Source organism: Zingiber officinale, chromosome 7B, assembly GCF_018446385.1.
Source record: "Zingiber officinale cultivar Zhangliang chromosome 7B, Zo_v1.1, whole genome shotgun sequence".
NCBI lineage: Eukaryota > Viridiplantae > Streptophyta > Magnoliopsida > Zingiberales > Zingiberaceae > Zingiber > Zingiber officinale.
Window position 1 is genome coordinate 32,146,628 of NC_055999.1, and position 15,431 is coordinate 32,162,058.

General features: G+C 45.0%; 1 protein-coding gene across 1 annotated transcript; it reads left to right on the top strand.

Moving 5' to 3' along the window:
* Positions 1-113: 113 nt before the first annotated feature.
* Positions 114-14,886, top strand: LOC122005645 (serine/threonine-protein kinase STY13-like). The gene is made up of 6 exons (XM_042560765.1): positions 114-681; positions 1,568-1,689; positions 1,818-2,014; positions 2,163-2,337; positions 14,227-14,361; positions 14,433-14,886. Exons 1-6 carry the CDS (start codon positions 435-437, stop codon positions 14,640-14,642), a joined length of 1,086 nt encoding a protein of 361 aa, XP_042416699.1. The 5' UTR covers positions 114-434; the 3' UTR covers positions 14,643-14,886.
* Positions 14,887-15,431: the final 545 nt, after the last annotated feature.

Below are 15,431 nucleotides of genomic sequence, written 5' to 3' on the forward strand. Positions count from 1 at the left end.
CCACCCGTTACATCTGCAATCTCCTTCAGCTGACCAAGGCAGCACATGCTAAGATAAGGCAGAAGGTCCATTTCATATATATATAAAACAATCCATTGTGGGTAATTGTGAGCCCGTGAGGAGCGAGGTAAGAGGAAGAGTCCAAGGCTCCAAACAAAACAAAATACAACAAAAGACGAGAGATTTCACGATGATAAGATATGAAAATTCCAAGCTTTGATTATGGAGAGAGGCAGGCAACCCATGTGCTCACATGGAAGCATAGGGAGGGGAGGGGAGACAAATACTAGGAGAATAGGAGAACAGAAACAAGAGAGGAAGCTGGAAAAAATTGTGTTTTTTTTTAAAGAAGGAAGAGAAGAGTGAGTAGAGGAAAAGGCGGAGGTTGTAAAGATCACATCTTTCTTTTGCGAGAGAGAGAGAGAGAGAGCGCGATGAAGGAGGGAGGTGGAGATGGGTTCGTGAGGGCGGACCAGATCGATCTGAAGAACTTGGACGAGCAGCTGGAGCGGCACCTGAGCAGGGCATTGACGATGGAGAAGAGGAAGGAGGAAGAGAGGAGGGAGAGGCGGCGAGAAGAGTGGGAGATCGACCCCTCCAAGCTGGTCATCAAAGGAGTCATCGCCAGGGGTACCTTCGGCACCGTCCACCGCGGCGTCTACGACGGCCAGGACGTCGCCGGTGAGCCATGCCCTAAAATTCTGAGAAATAAATAGGGTTTTGTCCCTACATGATGCCACCCCGACTGCTTGAAATCTTCCTTTGTTTTTTCAAAGATTTTTGGTGAATTCAGCTTTTCTATAATGCGCAATTCTCTCCCTCCTTTTTTTCCCCTTGCAGTAAAGGAGTGTATAACCACCCAGATCAGTGTTCAATCTGAACTTTGGACTCTATGAATTCTAGTGTTCTGTTTTTCCTGATTGGCTTATTTTGCATACTGGGAAGTGGGAAAATAATTTCTTCTGGTGTGAAGAATATTCATATGTTGAAAATTTCTTCAATGGTTTATTGCATTTTGCATTAATGGTGCCACGGAATTTCTGTGTATCTCTACTCTTCTTTTGTAGTTGGTAATTGACATCACTTTGTGTTTGGTATGCTCCAGTTGGTTTCATATATAGAAGGTTGCTCATCTTGTGGCCTGTGTGTTTCCCGTGCCCTTTGTTGGATTAGCTTGTACTTTCATGTGAACCTTGCCAAGATAATGACGTGTTGGTCTTGTGATATCTTTTGAAGGAAGAAACCAAAATGCAGTTATGAGTCACAATTCGGCAATTGAGTTAGGTTATTGCCTTTACCTTTTCTTATCTGCTTTACACTTTAGCCAGTGCATCCATAAGCTGTGAAGCTTCTCATCATGTGCCTTCACAGTTCACGCAGTGTGAAAATATCCGACAACTGTTCATCATCCTTCATTCTTCAGAAGGATACTCTGAATCAAAACAGCATCCCAATTGTCGTCACTCTGATTTTTCTTAACCTTGTGCCAAAATAAAGTGTACACCCTTGATATACAATCTGCAGTTCTATTGTTAGTAATAATAAATCTCCCTTGTGCTATTTCCAGTGAAGTTGCTTGACTGGGGGGAGGAGGGAAACAAAACAGATTCTGAAGTGGCTGCAGTACGTGCAGCATTCTCTCAAGAAGTGTCAGTTTGGCATAAACTCGATCATCCAAATGTTACAAAGGTACAGATCATTGTGTATATACAGATCATTGATTAAGATCATTCTTGGATCCCATATGCTCCTATCTTTCTACTTGTATTTCTATTTATTGTTGACAGTTGCAATTGTATGTTCTCCTGTTCCTGTAGTTTATTGGGGCTGCAATTGGGGCAACAGACCTAAACATACAAACAGAAAACGGCCATCTTGGCATGGCCAGCAATGTATGCTGTGTCATCGTTGAATATCTCCCTGGTGGTGCACTGAAATCCTTTCTTATAAAGCACCATAGAAGAAAACTAGCTTTCAAGGTAGTAGTACAGATAGCTTTGGATCTTGCAAGAGGGTCAGCACTGATCTTTGAACTCTTCTAGTTGAGAGTCTTTAGCTTATAACATCTTGTTCTGATTTGTACTTACTCATTGCCTCCCCTCCAGTGGTCAGAGCAATATGCAAGCCAAATAACTTTTTGCAATTTGGATTTATATTTGTAGGTTAAGTTACCTTCATTCCCAAAAGATTGTGCATAGAGATGTTAAGACAGAAAACATGCTTCTTGATAGGACTGGAACAGTGAAAATAGCTGATTTCGGTGTTGCTCGTATTGAGGCCCAAAATCCCAATGACATGACGGGTGAGACCGGAACTCTTGGATACATGGCACCAGAGGTATGCCCATTTGTGACATTTCATTTGGGTAATTTCTATATTCGTTTTTCCAACTATGTTGCTTGAGCACCTTTCATGGCTGATGTAATTTTCATTATGATTTGGATATGGTAAGACAAGCAGACAACCTACTTTTGTGACGTTTTTTAGCTTGTGATTTCATTTCACAAGAGTGACTTCTCAATCTCCTCTGCAATTACGAATATTAGGTTAGCTCATATCTATCCATGCTTACTACTGTAAGAATTTTTATCAATCTTAACATGAGCGCCACAATCAGACCAAATCAGTTAGATAGTCTTTCCTTTGGCATCCTCATATATTGCAAGTAACTTAGTTTGCATTGTACTAGATAAAGATAAAGATGATTGGATGCTCAAATGTTACTGGATTATGAAAGCCTCTTCAAATGACAAATCTAACCTAGGATTATCTATACAAATTTTAGGATGATCCACAGATGATATGCATGCACATACATTATACAGGATGGTAATACGTTTGGTCCAGGTGATGCAATGGTGTTGACCTTAATAGATTTTCTCATTATGACATGTATAGAAAGCTAACTAGAGTTCACTAAGAGAAAAAAAAATGTACTAGAAAGGCAATGGTTTAGAAGATCTTGATATGCAATGCGATAGTTCAATGCTATGGAGATGCCCTCTGTGTGATGGGCTAGCAAACACACCAAATGCACAGAGACAGGTGGGCAACCAAGGTTGCCAAGAGGAAGGGATGGCGGAAGGATCTTGGCATTTGATCCGAAAGCCAATATCGTTGTAGGGTATGGTGGAGATAGTGCAGGGAAAGGAGCAAGGAGGCTATCGACTTCGTCAGATGTGATAGAATAAATGGGGGAGAAAGGTTTGCTGAGGACTTTCAAGGATCAAGGGTCTGAATGACTGGGCAGCAAGATTGAGTTTGGCTGGAAGCCAAGGGATGGGGAGGAGGAAGCAACACAGGTGGCCGAAAGATGATTGAGATGGAAGGGCACGATCAGGTAGGAAGGTCAAAACTTCATATTAAGAAATAATCTCAGGCTAATTATGTCACGCCCCCAGAAGAGTCCCTGTCCGAGAAAATTTCGGCAGCATCTCCCCTGTACGGCGGACAATCAAAATTTTCTACAAGCACTAAATACTCAGCCACAGGCGGCTGGAATAATAACAGTAATGAAAATCAATCACCACGCAGTTATAATACTCTGACTCGAAATCAACCCTACTCAACTACACTCGTAAAGCCCAAATCCGATTTTTTTCTTACCTCTTCTGCCGTTCAGGCAGGCATGTAGTAGAGTAAATCCAAATCATACGAAAAGTTCATCCAACGGAAAGATTCCATACAATATCCATATGTAAGTCCAAAACAAAACTAAAATAATGTCTGACGAAAAAGCTAAAATGAAACAACTCAAAACCAGGCGGAGTAGCACTACGCATGGGGACTAGCGATCGAACTCCCTCCGCGACAAGATCAACCAAAATAACAACAATGGAGGCGGGTGAGTCCAACACTCAGTGCAGTTGATATGCAAAGTAAAGAAATAACACCTAACACTAATCATGCGTCTGATATAAGAAAGATATAAATACATCCAAGTAAGCGGAGAACGTCTAACCAGTCCCGAGTATAAGGTCAACGGTCGAGGGATAAGGAAATCTGACGTCAAACATAGGTATCCAAACAATACGCAGATATAAACGCAGAACCACAAACAGAACAATAAATGCATCATGCATGATGCGATGATCGATCTGGTCACCCGACGGCGGTCGATCATCTCATACAAACGTGAGGCCGAGTGGACAACCGTGCACTCTGTCGTCACTACTCCTGACGAGTGACCGAGTGGGGGATCTGTCGGAGTACACCTATCCTCCTACCCCAAATCATAGATGGGGAGCGCAATGCTCTCAACTCCAGTACTCAAGACGGGAGGAATCCCTGCCGGATAACACGTTGTGTCACACTACCCACGAGCGGACCAACGGTGCCTAACAGAGTCCTCACCGCAACACACTCACCGAATGGACCACTAACCCACGAGGTGGTGTGTGCGAGATCCACGAATAGGCGATGTGCTCAAAGAATAATGGAGCGGACTATCGCGCAAGATGCGATCATGCAAATGATGCATGGCAATAACCATATAAACATCCCGACCTAATCCATATATATAGAAATGTGCACCATAGGTCAAAGAATCAAATCAAGGTACACGAAGGTATAAAAACCTAGGTCCCGAACATGGTGGCATGGCATATCACTACCCCTATAAGCATATATAAACAGGTAAAATATACGAGATGCAAACCAATCAATCAATCAAGCATGTAAGATTTGGGTAGTGATTAACCGAAACAGATAAGAAACACAATTAATGCAACATGTTAATTTAATTACTAAGCATATCAAATGACATAAGTCAAAAGTACCCGCCTCCAATAAAATGGTCCAAATCGACTCGAGATACTCGTCTCGCGTCAAAGTCCTGTAATACCAAACATATACGATTATTTAGCTAAATTCTTATAAATAGCTAAATAAATTCTTTAACCCTAAATTAGGGCAAAAACCCTAATGCCAAAAACACATAAACCTAATCAACCGACACATGAATAATCATCTAACAAAAATCAAGTACACTACGATCTACAACTAAGCAAATGCTTAATCCAGATACCCAATAAACCTTACCTACTCTCACAGCCACTCTTGCTGCCAATAATCCTGACCGAAGTGAGGTAAATGGTGTTGCCCTCTAAATCAAATACCCTACATCAATAATCCACACTTAACTGACTTAAAATTTATCACTGCACAGATGCTCACCTTAATTCACAACAGGGACGTTGCTGCCGAAGAAAAACAAAACAGCCGTTGGAAGGTGGCTGTCGGGACCCAAATTTTCCAACTCACCTTACCTTCTTCCTCTCCACTGATCGGAGGTGATCCAAGACTCCGGCGACAGTGCTAGGACACAGATGAATCGGCTACCAGCGCTAGGGCACAGCCTAAATGAGGCAGCGTAGTGAGGAGCGGCACTGCTACGGGCGACGCCGACGGCTTGCTAGGGCACCGACACAGAAGAGGGGCCGGCACTGGGGTTCTCTACCGTGCGGAGGTGGCCGAAGAGGGAAAGGAGAGGAAGATGGAGAGATCGCCGGTTAGGGCACGGGAGAAGACGCCGCGCGGAAGAAAAGGCACCGGCGTTGCTGTCGGGTGGAGGAAACCGGCGTCACGGCCCAAGCACAGAGAGGAGAAGGCGTCGGCTTTCTCCCTTGGTCCGGGACTTATGCTCGCGTGGGAGAGGAGAGGAGGTAACCGCCGAGTGGCCGGCGGTTAGGGCACGGAGGAGAAGAAAGGAGGCGGCGTCGGGATGGCTCGGCAAGGGAAGAAACGGCAACAAAAGCAAAGGAAAAAGAAATAAGAAAATAAAAGGAAAAGAATATATATATATAATCTTTTCCTCGCTTAAATCGGGTAGCCTAAACAGGCTTTTCCGAACCCCGTTTTTGTCCCCGTTAACTCGTCCGTACGAGCTCCGAAAAATTCCCGAAAAATTTCCAAAAATTCCGGAAAATTCCCTTAATCATATTCGCCTATTTCCGGTATTTTACATTCTCCCCCACTTATAAAATTTGGTCCCCAATTTAGTATCTACCATCGCAAAGTACTAACAATGGATATAGAGTATAAATCTTTGAACGGTAAATAAATTTCATACCAGTGAAAAGATGGGGATATCGAGCTCGGATAGTGTCTTGAGCTCCCAAGTAGCCTCCTCGTCAGAATGATCTTGCCATCCGACTTTAACCAGGATGGTCTTGTTCCAATCGACGCTCTTTCCGGCCGAGAATCCGCATCGGAACCTCCTCATAAGTAATGTCAGTGAATCGAACTGGAATATCAGCAAGTGCGTCGGGTCAGTGCGTATCTCCTCAAGAGATACGTGGAATACATCGTGGGCGCCTGACAGGGAGTGCTAACCGGTAAGCTACCGCTCCTATCCTCTCCAAGATCTCGAAAGGACCAATATACCGCGGAGCTAGCTTACCTGAGGCCAAATCTCTTCACCCCTTCGTGGGTGAAACTCGCAGAAATACATGGTCACCAACAGAGAACTCTAGTGGTCTGCGTCTCCGATCAGCGTAACTCTTCTGGCGGCTCTGCCATCCTCCGTCTGATAATACGGACCAACTCTGCATCCTGCTGAACTCTCCGAGGTCCCAACAATGAGCCTCTCCAACCTCATCCCAAAGGACGGGTGTCCGACAAGGTCTACCATACAACGCCTCAGCGGTGCCATCCGGATAGCCGAATGGAAGCTGTGTTGTAGGCAAACTCTACTAACGGCAGATGGTCCTCCCAGCGCCTCCGAAATCCATAACATACGACCTCGGCAGTCCTCCAAAGTCTGAATGGTCCGCCTCGACCGCCCATCCGTCATGGATGGAAAGTCAGATTAAACGGAGCTGTGCTAAGGCTGCTGCGCAGACGCAAACAGAGGCGTAAACCGTGGATCTCTATCCGAAATGATACTTAACGGAACACCATGTAGTCGATATCTCGACAATACAAATCTGCTAATCGATCAAGGGAATCGGTCCTCCGAATCGCTAAAAGTGCGCGGATTTGGTTAATCGATCAACGATGGCCTCGTCGTGTCCTCGGCAACCCTACCACAAAGTCCATGGTAATGTGATCCCACTTCCACTCGGGAATAGGAATCCATTGAAGTAATCCTGCAGGTCTCGGTGTTCAGCTGACAGACAAGACATCTAGCTACGAAATCCGCGATGTCCTTCTTCATACCGTTCCACCAATAGGAACGCCTCAAGTCTCGATACATACGGGTTCCACCTGGATGGATCGCAAATCGAGAACAGTGTGCCTCCTGTAATAGCTCCCGTAAGACCGGATGAGACGCGAGTGCATACGCCTGAAGTATATGATACCCTCCTCGCTCGTAAACTCGGTCACGCCTTAAGATATCGATCGCTAATAAACCGCAAATGCCGATCACCGGCTGTGCCTCTCGGATCCTCGTCCCGATCGACGATTGAGCAACCATGGTAACGAGTACTGCCTGTCCCTGCTCCTCAAGATCTAACTCAGAAACTCAATCAAACCGATCAAGTCCGGACACAAAGTCCCTCTGGACTTCCTGCTGAGTGCATCTGCAACCACATTAGCTTTCCCAGGGTGGTAGCTAATGGTACAATCGTAGTCCTTCAGGAACTCCATCCATCTCCTCTGTCGGAGATTAAGCTCCTTCTGAGTGAAAATATATTTGAGACTCTTATGATCAGTGAGAATCTCAAATGTGATACCGTATAAATGATGACGCCAAAGCTTAAGAGCAAAGATGATGGCAGCTAACTCCAAGTCATGAACTGGGTAGTTCTTCTCATGCTCCTTCAGCTGTCGAGAAGCATAAGAGACTACTCTGCCGTGCTGCATCAGAACAGCGCCCAAACCCTGTAGAGACGCGTCGGTGTAAAGTACAAACCCATCCTCTCCAGAAGGTAGAACCAAAACTGGAGCCGACACTAATCTCCGCTTCAGCTCCTGAAAGCTGGTCTCGCAATCCTCGGACCATATGAACTTCACGCCTTTCCGGGTAAGACGTGTCAGTGCGAAGCCCTCGACAAAACGCCGGTAATATCCGAATCGAGCTGCGATCTCGAATCGACTTACCGCTCCCAACCGTGATACGATCTTCGAGATCAATGAAATACCGCTAGAAACCACGTGTCCAAGAAAACCAAAGATAGCGACGCACACTTGAACTCGTGCAGATGACGCCGCCTAAGAATCTCCAAGATGCGCGAAGATGTCGCCCTCCTCGAACGAAGTAGACCAATATGTCATCAATGAAAACGATAACAAACCGATCTCTAAAAACGCGGTTCATCAAGTCCATAAACACCGCTGAGCATTGGTAAGCCCAAACGGCATTACCAAAACTCATAACGACAGTGATCCGTACGGAAGTCGTCTTCGGATATCGTAATCTCGACTCACCGATGATATCCGGATCGCGGATCAATCTTAGAATACATGAAGTACCTCGGATCAAACAAATCCTCAATCCGTGGTAATGGATATTTATTTCGACGGTCATTGCATTCAGCTGCCTATAGTACCATCCTTTTTCTTGACAAATAGAATGGAGAACCCCACGGTGAAACACTAGGGCGAATGAATCCCCTATCCAAAGCTCCTGGAGTTGAACCTTCACTGCTCAACTCTTTTGGTGCCATACGACACGGAGCTTTCGATGTCGGCCGGCCTGGAAGCACCGACTCCTCACTACCAACGATTCCATGATGCTGCGTCTAACTATGATCAAAGTTCGATATCATGTTCTGGTAATACATCAAACTGCAACAATAATGGTCAGAAACATAGTCAAAATCGCAATAATAATCGAGACGCCATGGTGATAGCGAGTGAAACTCCACGAGGGTTGGTTCGGAGGCCGGAAGGTGACCACCCTCGTCGACAATCAACGGTAGCATGATATACTGATAGCCAATCCATACCAAGAATGATATCAAACTCGACCATCTCCAATACTAGAAGATCTACCGTAAGTATCATGTTGCCAAAGTCTAACGGCAACCTCGATCTCTGGGTGACGTCTAAAGTATCACCGACGGTAGGAGACAATCAATCGCCGAACCTAACGAGTAGGTAATCTACCATCTCCGCATAAAAGTACGGATATAAAAGAGTGAACTACCATGATCAATCAAAATATCGCAGAATGCATAAATGGAAATCGTCTGGCGGAAAACGGATCCTCGGCCCACCGAGCATCCTCTCTGTAATCGCGAACACGACCATCCTCTCTGAGGAGGAGGTGGTAACATCGCCACGTTATCGAGGGCGCTGGACTACGAGATAAGACCGAGAGGATGGTGACGATATCTTGTTGGGCACTGGCCGATCGAGTCTCGCTTGAGTCGGATAATATGGTCCCGAGCAAAACTGGGGGTGCTCGGAGTACTCTCGCCCAAGCATGCCAAATGCTGGGAGGGAGCTGCTCGCCGACGCCGTGAGGGTGTGAATCTCCGCCTCGTCGAGACATCGATCGACTAGATCGCCCTCTGCTCGACCTCCCGGTTGAGCCTTCACCGATCATCGGCTCTGGTGTTGCAATAAAAGCAAACCGACTGCTCCAGAGTGATGTGGTCTGAACCACATCGGAAACATCAGATATCGTGGTGGACTGCTTCCGATCTCCGCCGAGGAGACCGGAAACGCCCCGAGGAAAATCGCCCGACTTCGAGGCCTACGAGAAACCGGAAGAACTCGACTGATCGCTCGCGATTACTCCCTGTGGACCGCGATCGACCAGATGCTTTTTCCTGTCCGGATATCGCCGAGCTAACTCTATCATCAAAGCTCGATTCAATGCATCGAGTAAGATGTAATCCCTAATCCGCAAGCCGTATACGCAGTAACCGCCCAACTCGATAAATCAGATTACGCGAGTTCGTCCTCCGAACTAACTCGACAAAACTGTACAACCGGAGGAATTGATATACTTCGAGCGATTATTCGCCTCGACTCATAAAATCGCGGCGAGCCATCCGATAGCAGACAAGGAAAGAACGGCTCTCAAAGCCTCTCAACTGTCCACGCGACGTTAGCTCACCAATAATCGAACCGAGTAACCCACCGTGCATTAGCTTCATCCCGTAAATGATAAGCAGCAGCTCTGCTTTCTCCCACTCGAAAAGAAAGTCTGCTCCATAGTCTCTATCCATGACAGAGCCATACTCGGATCGAGATCTCCGCGGAAAAGAGTGAAACGAGTCTTCATCGACTCGGCCAGTGCTGGAATCCTAGCTCGTGCAGCGACAATATCAGTGAGCTGTGTCGGGACGGCTGCAGGAACTGGCGGAAACACTGGAGCTGATACTACAGGTGGTACCGCGGAATAAATCGGAGGAGGAACTCCTACTGCTACTATAGGCACTGGAGGTACAGGTGCCACTGGTGTCGGGTACACTGTAGGTCCAAGTGGCGGTGGTCCTGAATACACCGTAGGCTGCGCTGGAGCAGATGTCGGGTACACCAATGGTACTCCTGATGGTACGGTAAACAGGGTAGGCGTGGATACCGTCGGTGTGGCCAAAGTAGGTATCTCTACAGGAGCTATCAGATTTGAGAGCCCGACCGATCCCGAGTCTGCCCCGATCGACAGTGCTTCATCAGGGCATCTCTCGCATATCCGAGATCCTTGGTCCTCCCACGTGGTCGCCCAAGACCACGCCTCGCAAAGAATCTGAGTAGATCGCTCATATCTCTTAAATTAAATTACGATATCAATACCAATATAACAAACATAAAATAACAACATACCTATTTGCCTAGAGATGTTCCGCCCCCAATTTGACCTCAAAATTGTGACGCATATCACGGAATCCAAATAAATCAAACGGAACCAAACATAACCATATCGAAAACTGATAATGCCCATTGACTCATGCAAAGCTAACCCAAATATCGAATACCAACAACGGTGTATCCGATAAATCTCCGTAACACCAAAAGGTGTATCATAACCCGCCCGATACCAATAAAAATTGTATCGCCTAAATCTAAAAATCCAAAATACGAAACAAAAGATCGTAAAACTGGCTCCGATACCACTAAATTGTCACGCCCCGGAAGAGTCCTTCCGGGAAAATCTCCCCTGTACGGCGGACAATCAAAATTTTCTACAAGCACTAAATACTCAGCCACAAGCGGTGGAATAATAACAGAATGAAAATCAATCACCACGCAGCTTATAATATCGACTCAAATCAACCCTACTCAACTACACCAGTAAAGCCCAAATCACACGATTCTAATCCAGGCAAGCATGTAGTAGAGTAAATCCAAATCATACGAAAAGTTCATCCAACGGAAAGATTCCATACAATATCCATATGTAAGTCCAAACAAAACTAAAATAATGTCCGATAGCGAAAAGCTAAAATGAAACAACTCAAAAACCAGAGAGGAGTAGCACTACGTGCAGTGGGGACTAACTCCCTCCTGACAAAGATCAACCCGAAAATAACAACAACGGAGGCGGGTGAGTCCAACACTCAGACAGTTGATATGCAAAGTAAAGAAATAACACCTAACACTAATCATGCGTATCTCCGATATAAGAAAGATATAAATATGCATCCGAAGTAAACAGAGAAGGTCCTAAGTATAAGGTCAAACAGTCCGAGGGATAAGGAAATCCGATGCATGTCAAACATAGGTATCCAAACAATACGCAAAGATAAAATGCAGTAACCACAAACAAACAATAAATGCATCAGCATATGATGCGATGATGCGTCCCGGTCACCCCGACGCCACCGATCATCTCATACAAACGCGAGGCCGAGTGGGTAGGTGCGACAACCGCAGACTCGTCACTACTCACGATGGAGTGACCGAGTGACGGACTTTGGAGTACACCTATCCTCCTACCCCAAATCATAGATGGGGGAGCGCAATGCTCCCAACTCCCAGAGGAATCCTGCCGGATAACACGTTGTGTCACACTACCCACGAAGCGGTGCCTAACAGAGTCCTCACCGCAACACACTCACCGAATCGACCACTAACCCATGAGTGGTGTGTGCAGATCCACGTAATGGCGATGTGCTCAAGAATAATGGAGCGGACTATCGCACAGATGCAATCATGCAAATGATGCATGGCAATAACCATATAAACATCCCGACCTAATCCATATATATAGAAATGTGCACCCTAGGTCAAAGAATCATATCAAATCAAGGTACACGAAGGTATAAAAACCTAGGTCCCGAACATGGTCAAGCATGGCATATCACTACCCTATAAGCATATATAAACAGGTAAATATACCGAGATGCAAAACCAATCAATCAATCAAGCATGTAAGATTTGGGTAGTGATTAACCGAAATAGATAAGAAACACAATTAATGCAACATGTTAATTTAATTACTAAGCATATCAAATGACATAAGTCAAAAGTACCCGCCTCCGATAAAATGGTCCAAATCTGACTCCGAGATACTCGTCTCTCTTCAAAGTCCTGTAATACCAAACATATACGATTATTTAGCTAAATTCTTATAAATAGCTAAATAAATTCTTTAACCCTAAATTAGGGCAAAAACCCTAATGCCAAAAACACATAAACCTAATCAACTGACACATGAATAATCATCTAACAAAAATCAAGTACACTACGATCTACAACTAAGCAAATGCTTAATCCAGATACCCAATAAACCTTACCTACTCTCACAGCCACTCTTGCTGCCAATAATCCTGACCGAAGTGAGGTAAATGGTGTTGCCCTCTAAATCAAATACCCTACATCAATAATCCACACTTAACTGACTTAAAATTTATCACTGCACAGATGCTCACCTTAATTCACAACAGGGACGTTGCTGCCGAAGAAAAACAAAACAGCCGTTGGAAGGTGGCTGTCGGGACCCAAATTTTCCAACTCACCTTACCTTCTTCCTCTCCACTGATCGGAGGTGATCCAAGACTCCGGCGACAGTGCTAGGACACAGATGAATCGGCTACCAGCGCTAGGGCACAGCCTAAATGAGGCAGCGTAGTGAGGAGCGGCACTGCTACGGGCGACGCCGACGGCTTGCTAGGGCACCGACACAGAAGAGGGGCCGGCACTGGGGTTCTCTACCGTGCGGAGGTGGCCGAAGAGGGAAAGGAGAGGAAGATGGAGAGATCGCCGGTTAGGGCACGGGAGAAGACGCCGCGCGGAAGAAAAGGCACCGGCGTTGCTGTCGGGTGGAGGAAACCGGCGTCACGGCCCAAGCACAGAGAGGAGAAGGCGTCGGCTTTCTCCCTTGGTCCGGGACTTATGCTCGCGTGGGAGAGGAGAGGAGGTAACCGCCGAGTGGCCGGCGGTTAGGGCACGGAGGAGAAGAAAGGAGGCGGCGTCGGGATGGCTCGGCAAGGGAAGAAACGGCAACAAAAGCAAAGGAAAAAGAAATAAGAAAATAAAAGGAAAAGAATATATATATATAATCTTTTCCTCGCTTAAATCGGGTAGCCTAAACAGGCTTTTCCGAACCCCGTTTTTGTCCCCGTTAACTCGTCCGTACGAGCTCCGAAAAATTCCCGAAAAATTTCCAAAAATTCCGGAAAATTCCCTTAATCATATTCGCCTATTTCCGGTATTTTACAAATTATGGATTCGGAATCAAATTGGAGCGAATTAGATAAACTTTACTTTAACATGGTCCGCTTATTTTCAACCAATTCTTTTTCGCTTACTTTTGCTTTCATGTTTCAAGTTCTTCCTTTTCCCTCTTTTCTATCAAATAACTTGGATCATTAGAATCCTAGACCTTTTATGAAGAAATTTTAGCAGAAGACTGAGGGACTTGCAGGTTTGTTGATTTAGAATGATTCATACAAGCATCTACAGGAAAAATGATCATAGCAAAACATTAGTTAAATGCTTAAATGAGTGAAGCAAACACAAAGTAGAAAAGAAAAGATTCAAGTTCTGACCGATGCTAACTTTAAGACCAAGATATAGGAAAGAAAAGGATGCTCTAAGAAAGACAACAAGATCCATCAACTCATAAAAAGATATAAGTTCATTGTTTAAGCTTCTCGATTTCCCTTTTCCCCCTTCAATGTAAGCTCATGGAGTATATTTCTAATCTGTACACTGATTAAGACGCAGATTCTCCAGGCCGGAATTAGAATCATTTGTCCTTGTACACTTCAATATATCTTCTAAGCTTCCATTTTTTCCTGAACACCTATGCCATATGTTTCAATGTTTTCTTCAACTACTCGTTTAACTGTGAAATGACTGACTGACATCACACCAACACACTTGCAGGTCCTTAATGGTAACCCTTATAATAGAAAATGTGACGTATATAGCTTTGGCATCTGCTTGTGGGAGGTATATTGCTGTGATATGCCGTATCCTGACCTTAGCTTTTCTGAGATTACATCTGCAGTTGTGCGGCAGGTAGACGTTTTTCCTTGACCAATTTCTAGAATGCTTGTAGAACTGCATTTATGACTTACCCGTAAACACAGAACTTGAGGCCAGATATCCCGCGGTGCTGCCCCAGCTCTCTGGCAAATGTGATGAAAATCTGCTGGGATGCAAACCCCGACAAACGACCTGAGATGAATGAAGCGGTGACCATGTTGGAAGCTATTGATACATCCAAGGGAGGAGGTATGATCCCTCCTGATCAGCAACAAGGATGTTTTGGGTGTTTCCATAGCCACCGGGGTCCTTGAGAATGATAGTATATATCGAACATCGGATGCAAAGCTGAGCTATTATGGCAATGCATCTAGAGTATATATGTTCGACATGCTTTGTCATTTATACGATGTAAAGTCATTCCGTGCCTATTCGTCGGCTGTTTTCGTGCATTCTCAACGTTGTTATGATTAATGATTACATCCTTCTATATATATTCCAGACTTGAACTGGGACTGTGTTAACTTCGAATGATTAGTAGTTTCCTCCACTGTGCTATGAAGTAGCTTATTAGTGTTTGATGGTGCCTAAGAGGGGGAGAGAATTTCGGTATTCTTTGCAATTTATATGTAAAATGAAATGGCATTTTTTTGTTTCTGTTGCTATCGTAAAAAGGCAGTGTACGTTTGTATTGAGAGGGAGGGGACCGATGATCTTGAATAGGTAGCACGACCTAAGATGGATTGATCTAGTAAAGATGAATCGAGCGAGTTGGTTGGCCAAATGAGCTAGTCGTGGTTGGTCCGATCGAGGTAGATAGATTAGAGGAACTAATTATGGCGGATGGACTAATAAGGTTAGTAGAACCAAATGAGTTGTGAGCTAGAGTAGGGAATTGAATTGATTGGGGTGATTGGGATAGATAGACTAGGGCATTGTGTGGTTGGGCTAGATAGGCTAGGCCAACCATGTTGGACAAGTTGATTGGGATAATCAAGTCAAATGACTTGATTAGTTGGGCCAAATAGACAAACTTAGTTGGTAGAGAAAATTAGGAAAACTCGCAACAATATATCTTCTATTATTGTAGGTTGTGAAAGTCA

What these genes read in the sequence shown, in the direction of transcription:
- LOC122005645 (XM_042560765.1), top strand. Translation starts at nt 435, where the DNA reads ATGAAGGAGGGAGGTGGAGATGGGTTCGTGAGGGCGGACCAGATCGAT. An exon ending in CGACGGCCAGGACGTCGCCG is followed by an intron (nt 682 to 1,567) that starts GTGAGCCATGCC and finishes TGCTATTTCCAG; the next exon opens with TGAAGTTGCTTGACTGGGGG. An exon ending in TTGGATACATGGCACCAGAG is followed by an intron (nt 2,338 to 14,226) that starts GTATGCCCATTT and finishes ACACACTTGCAG; the next exon opens with GTCCTTAATGGTAACCCTTA.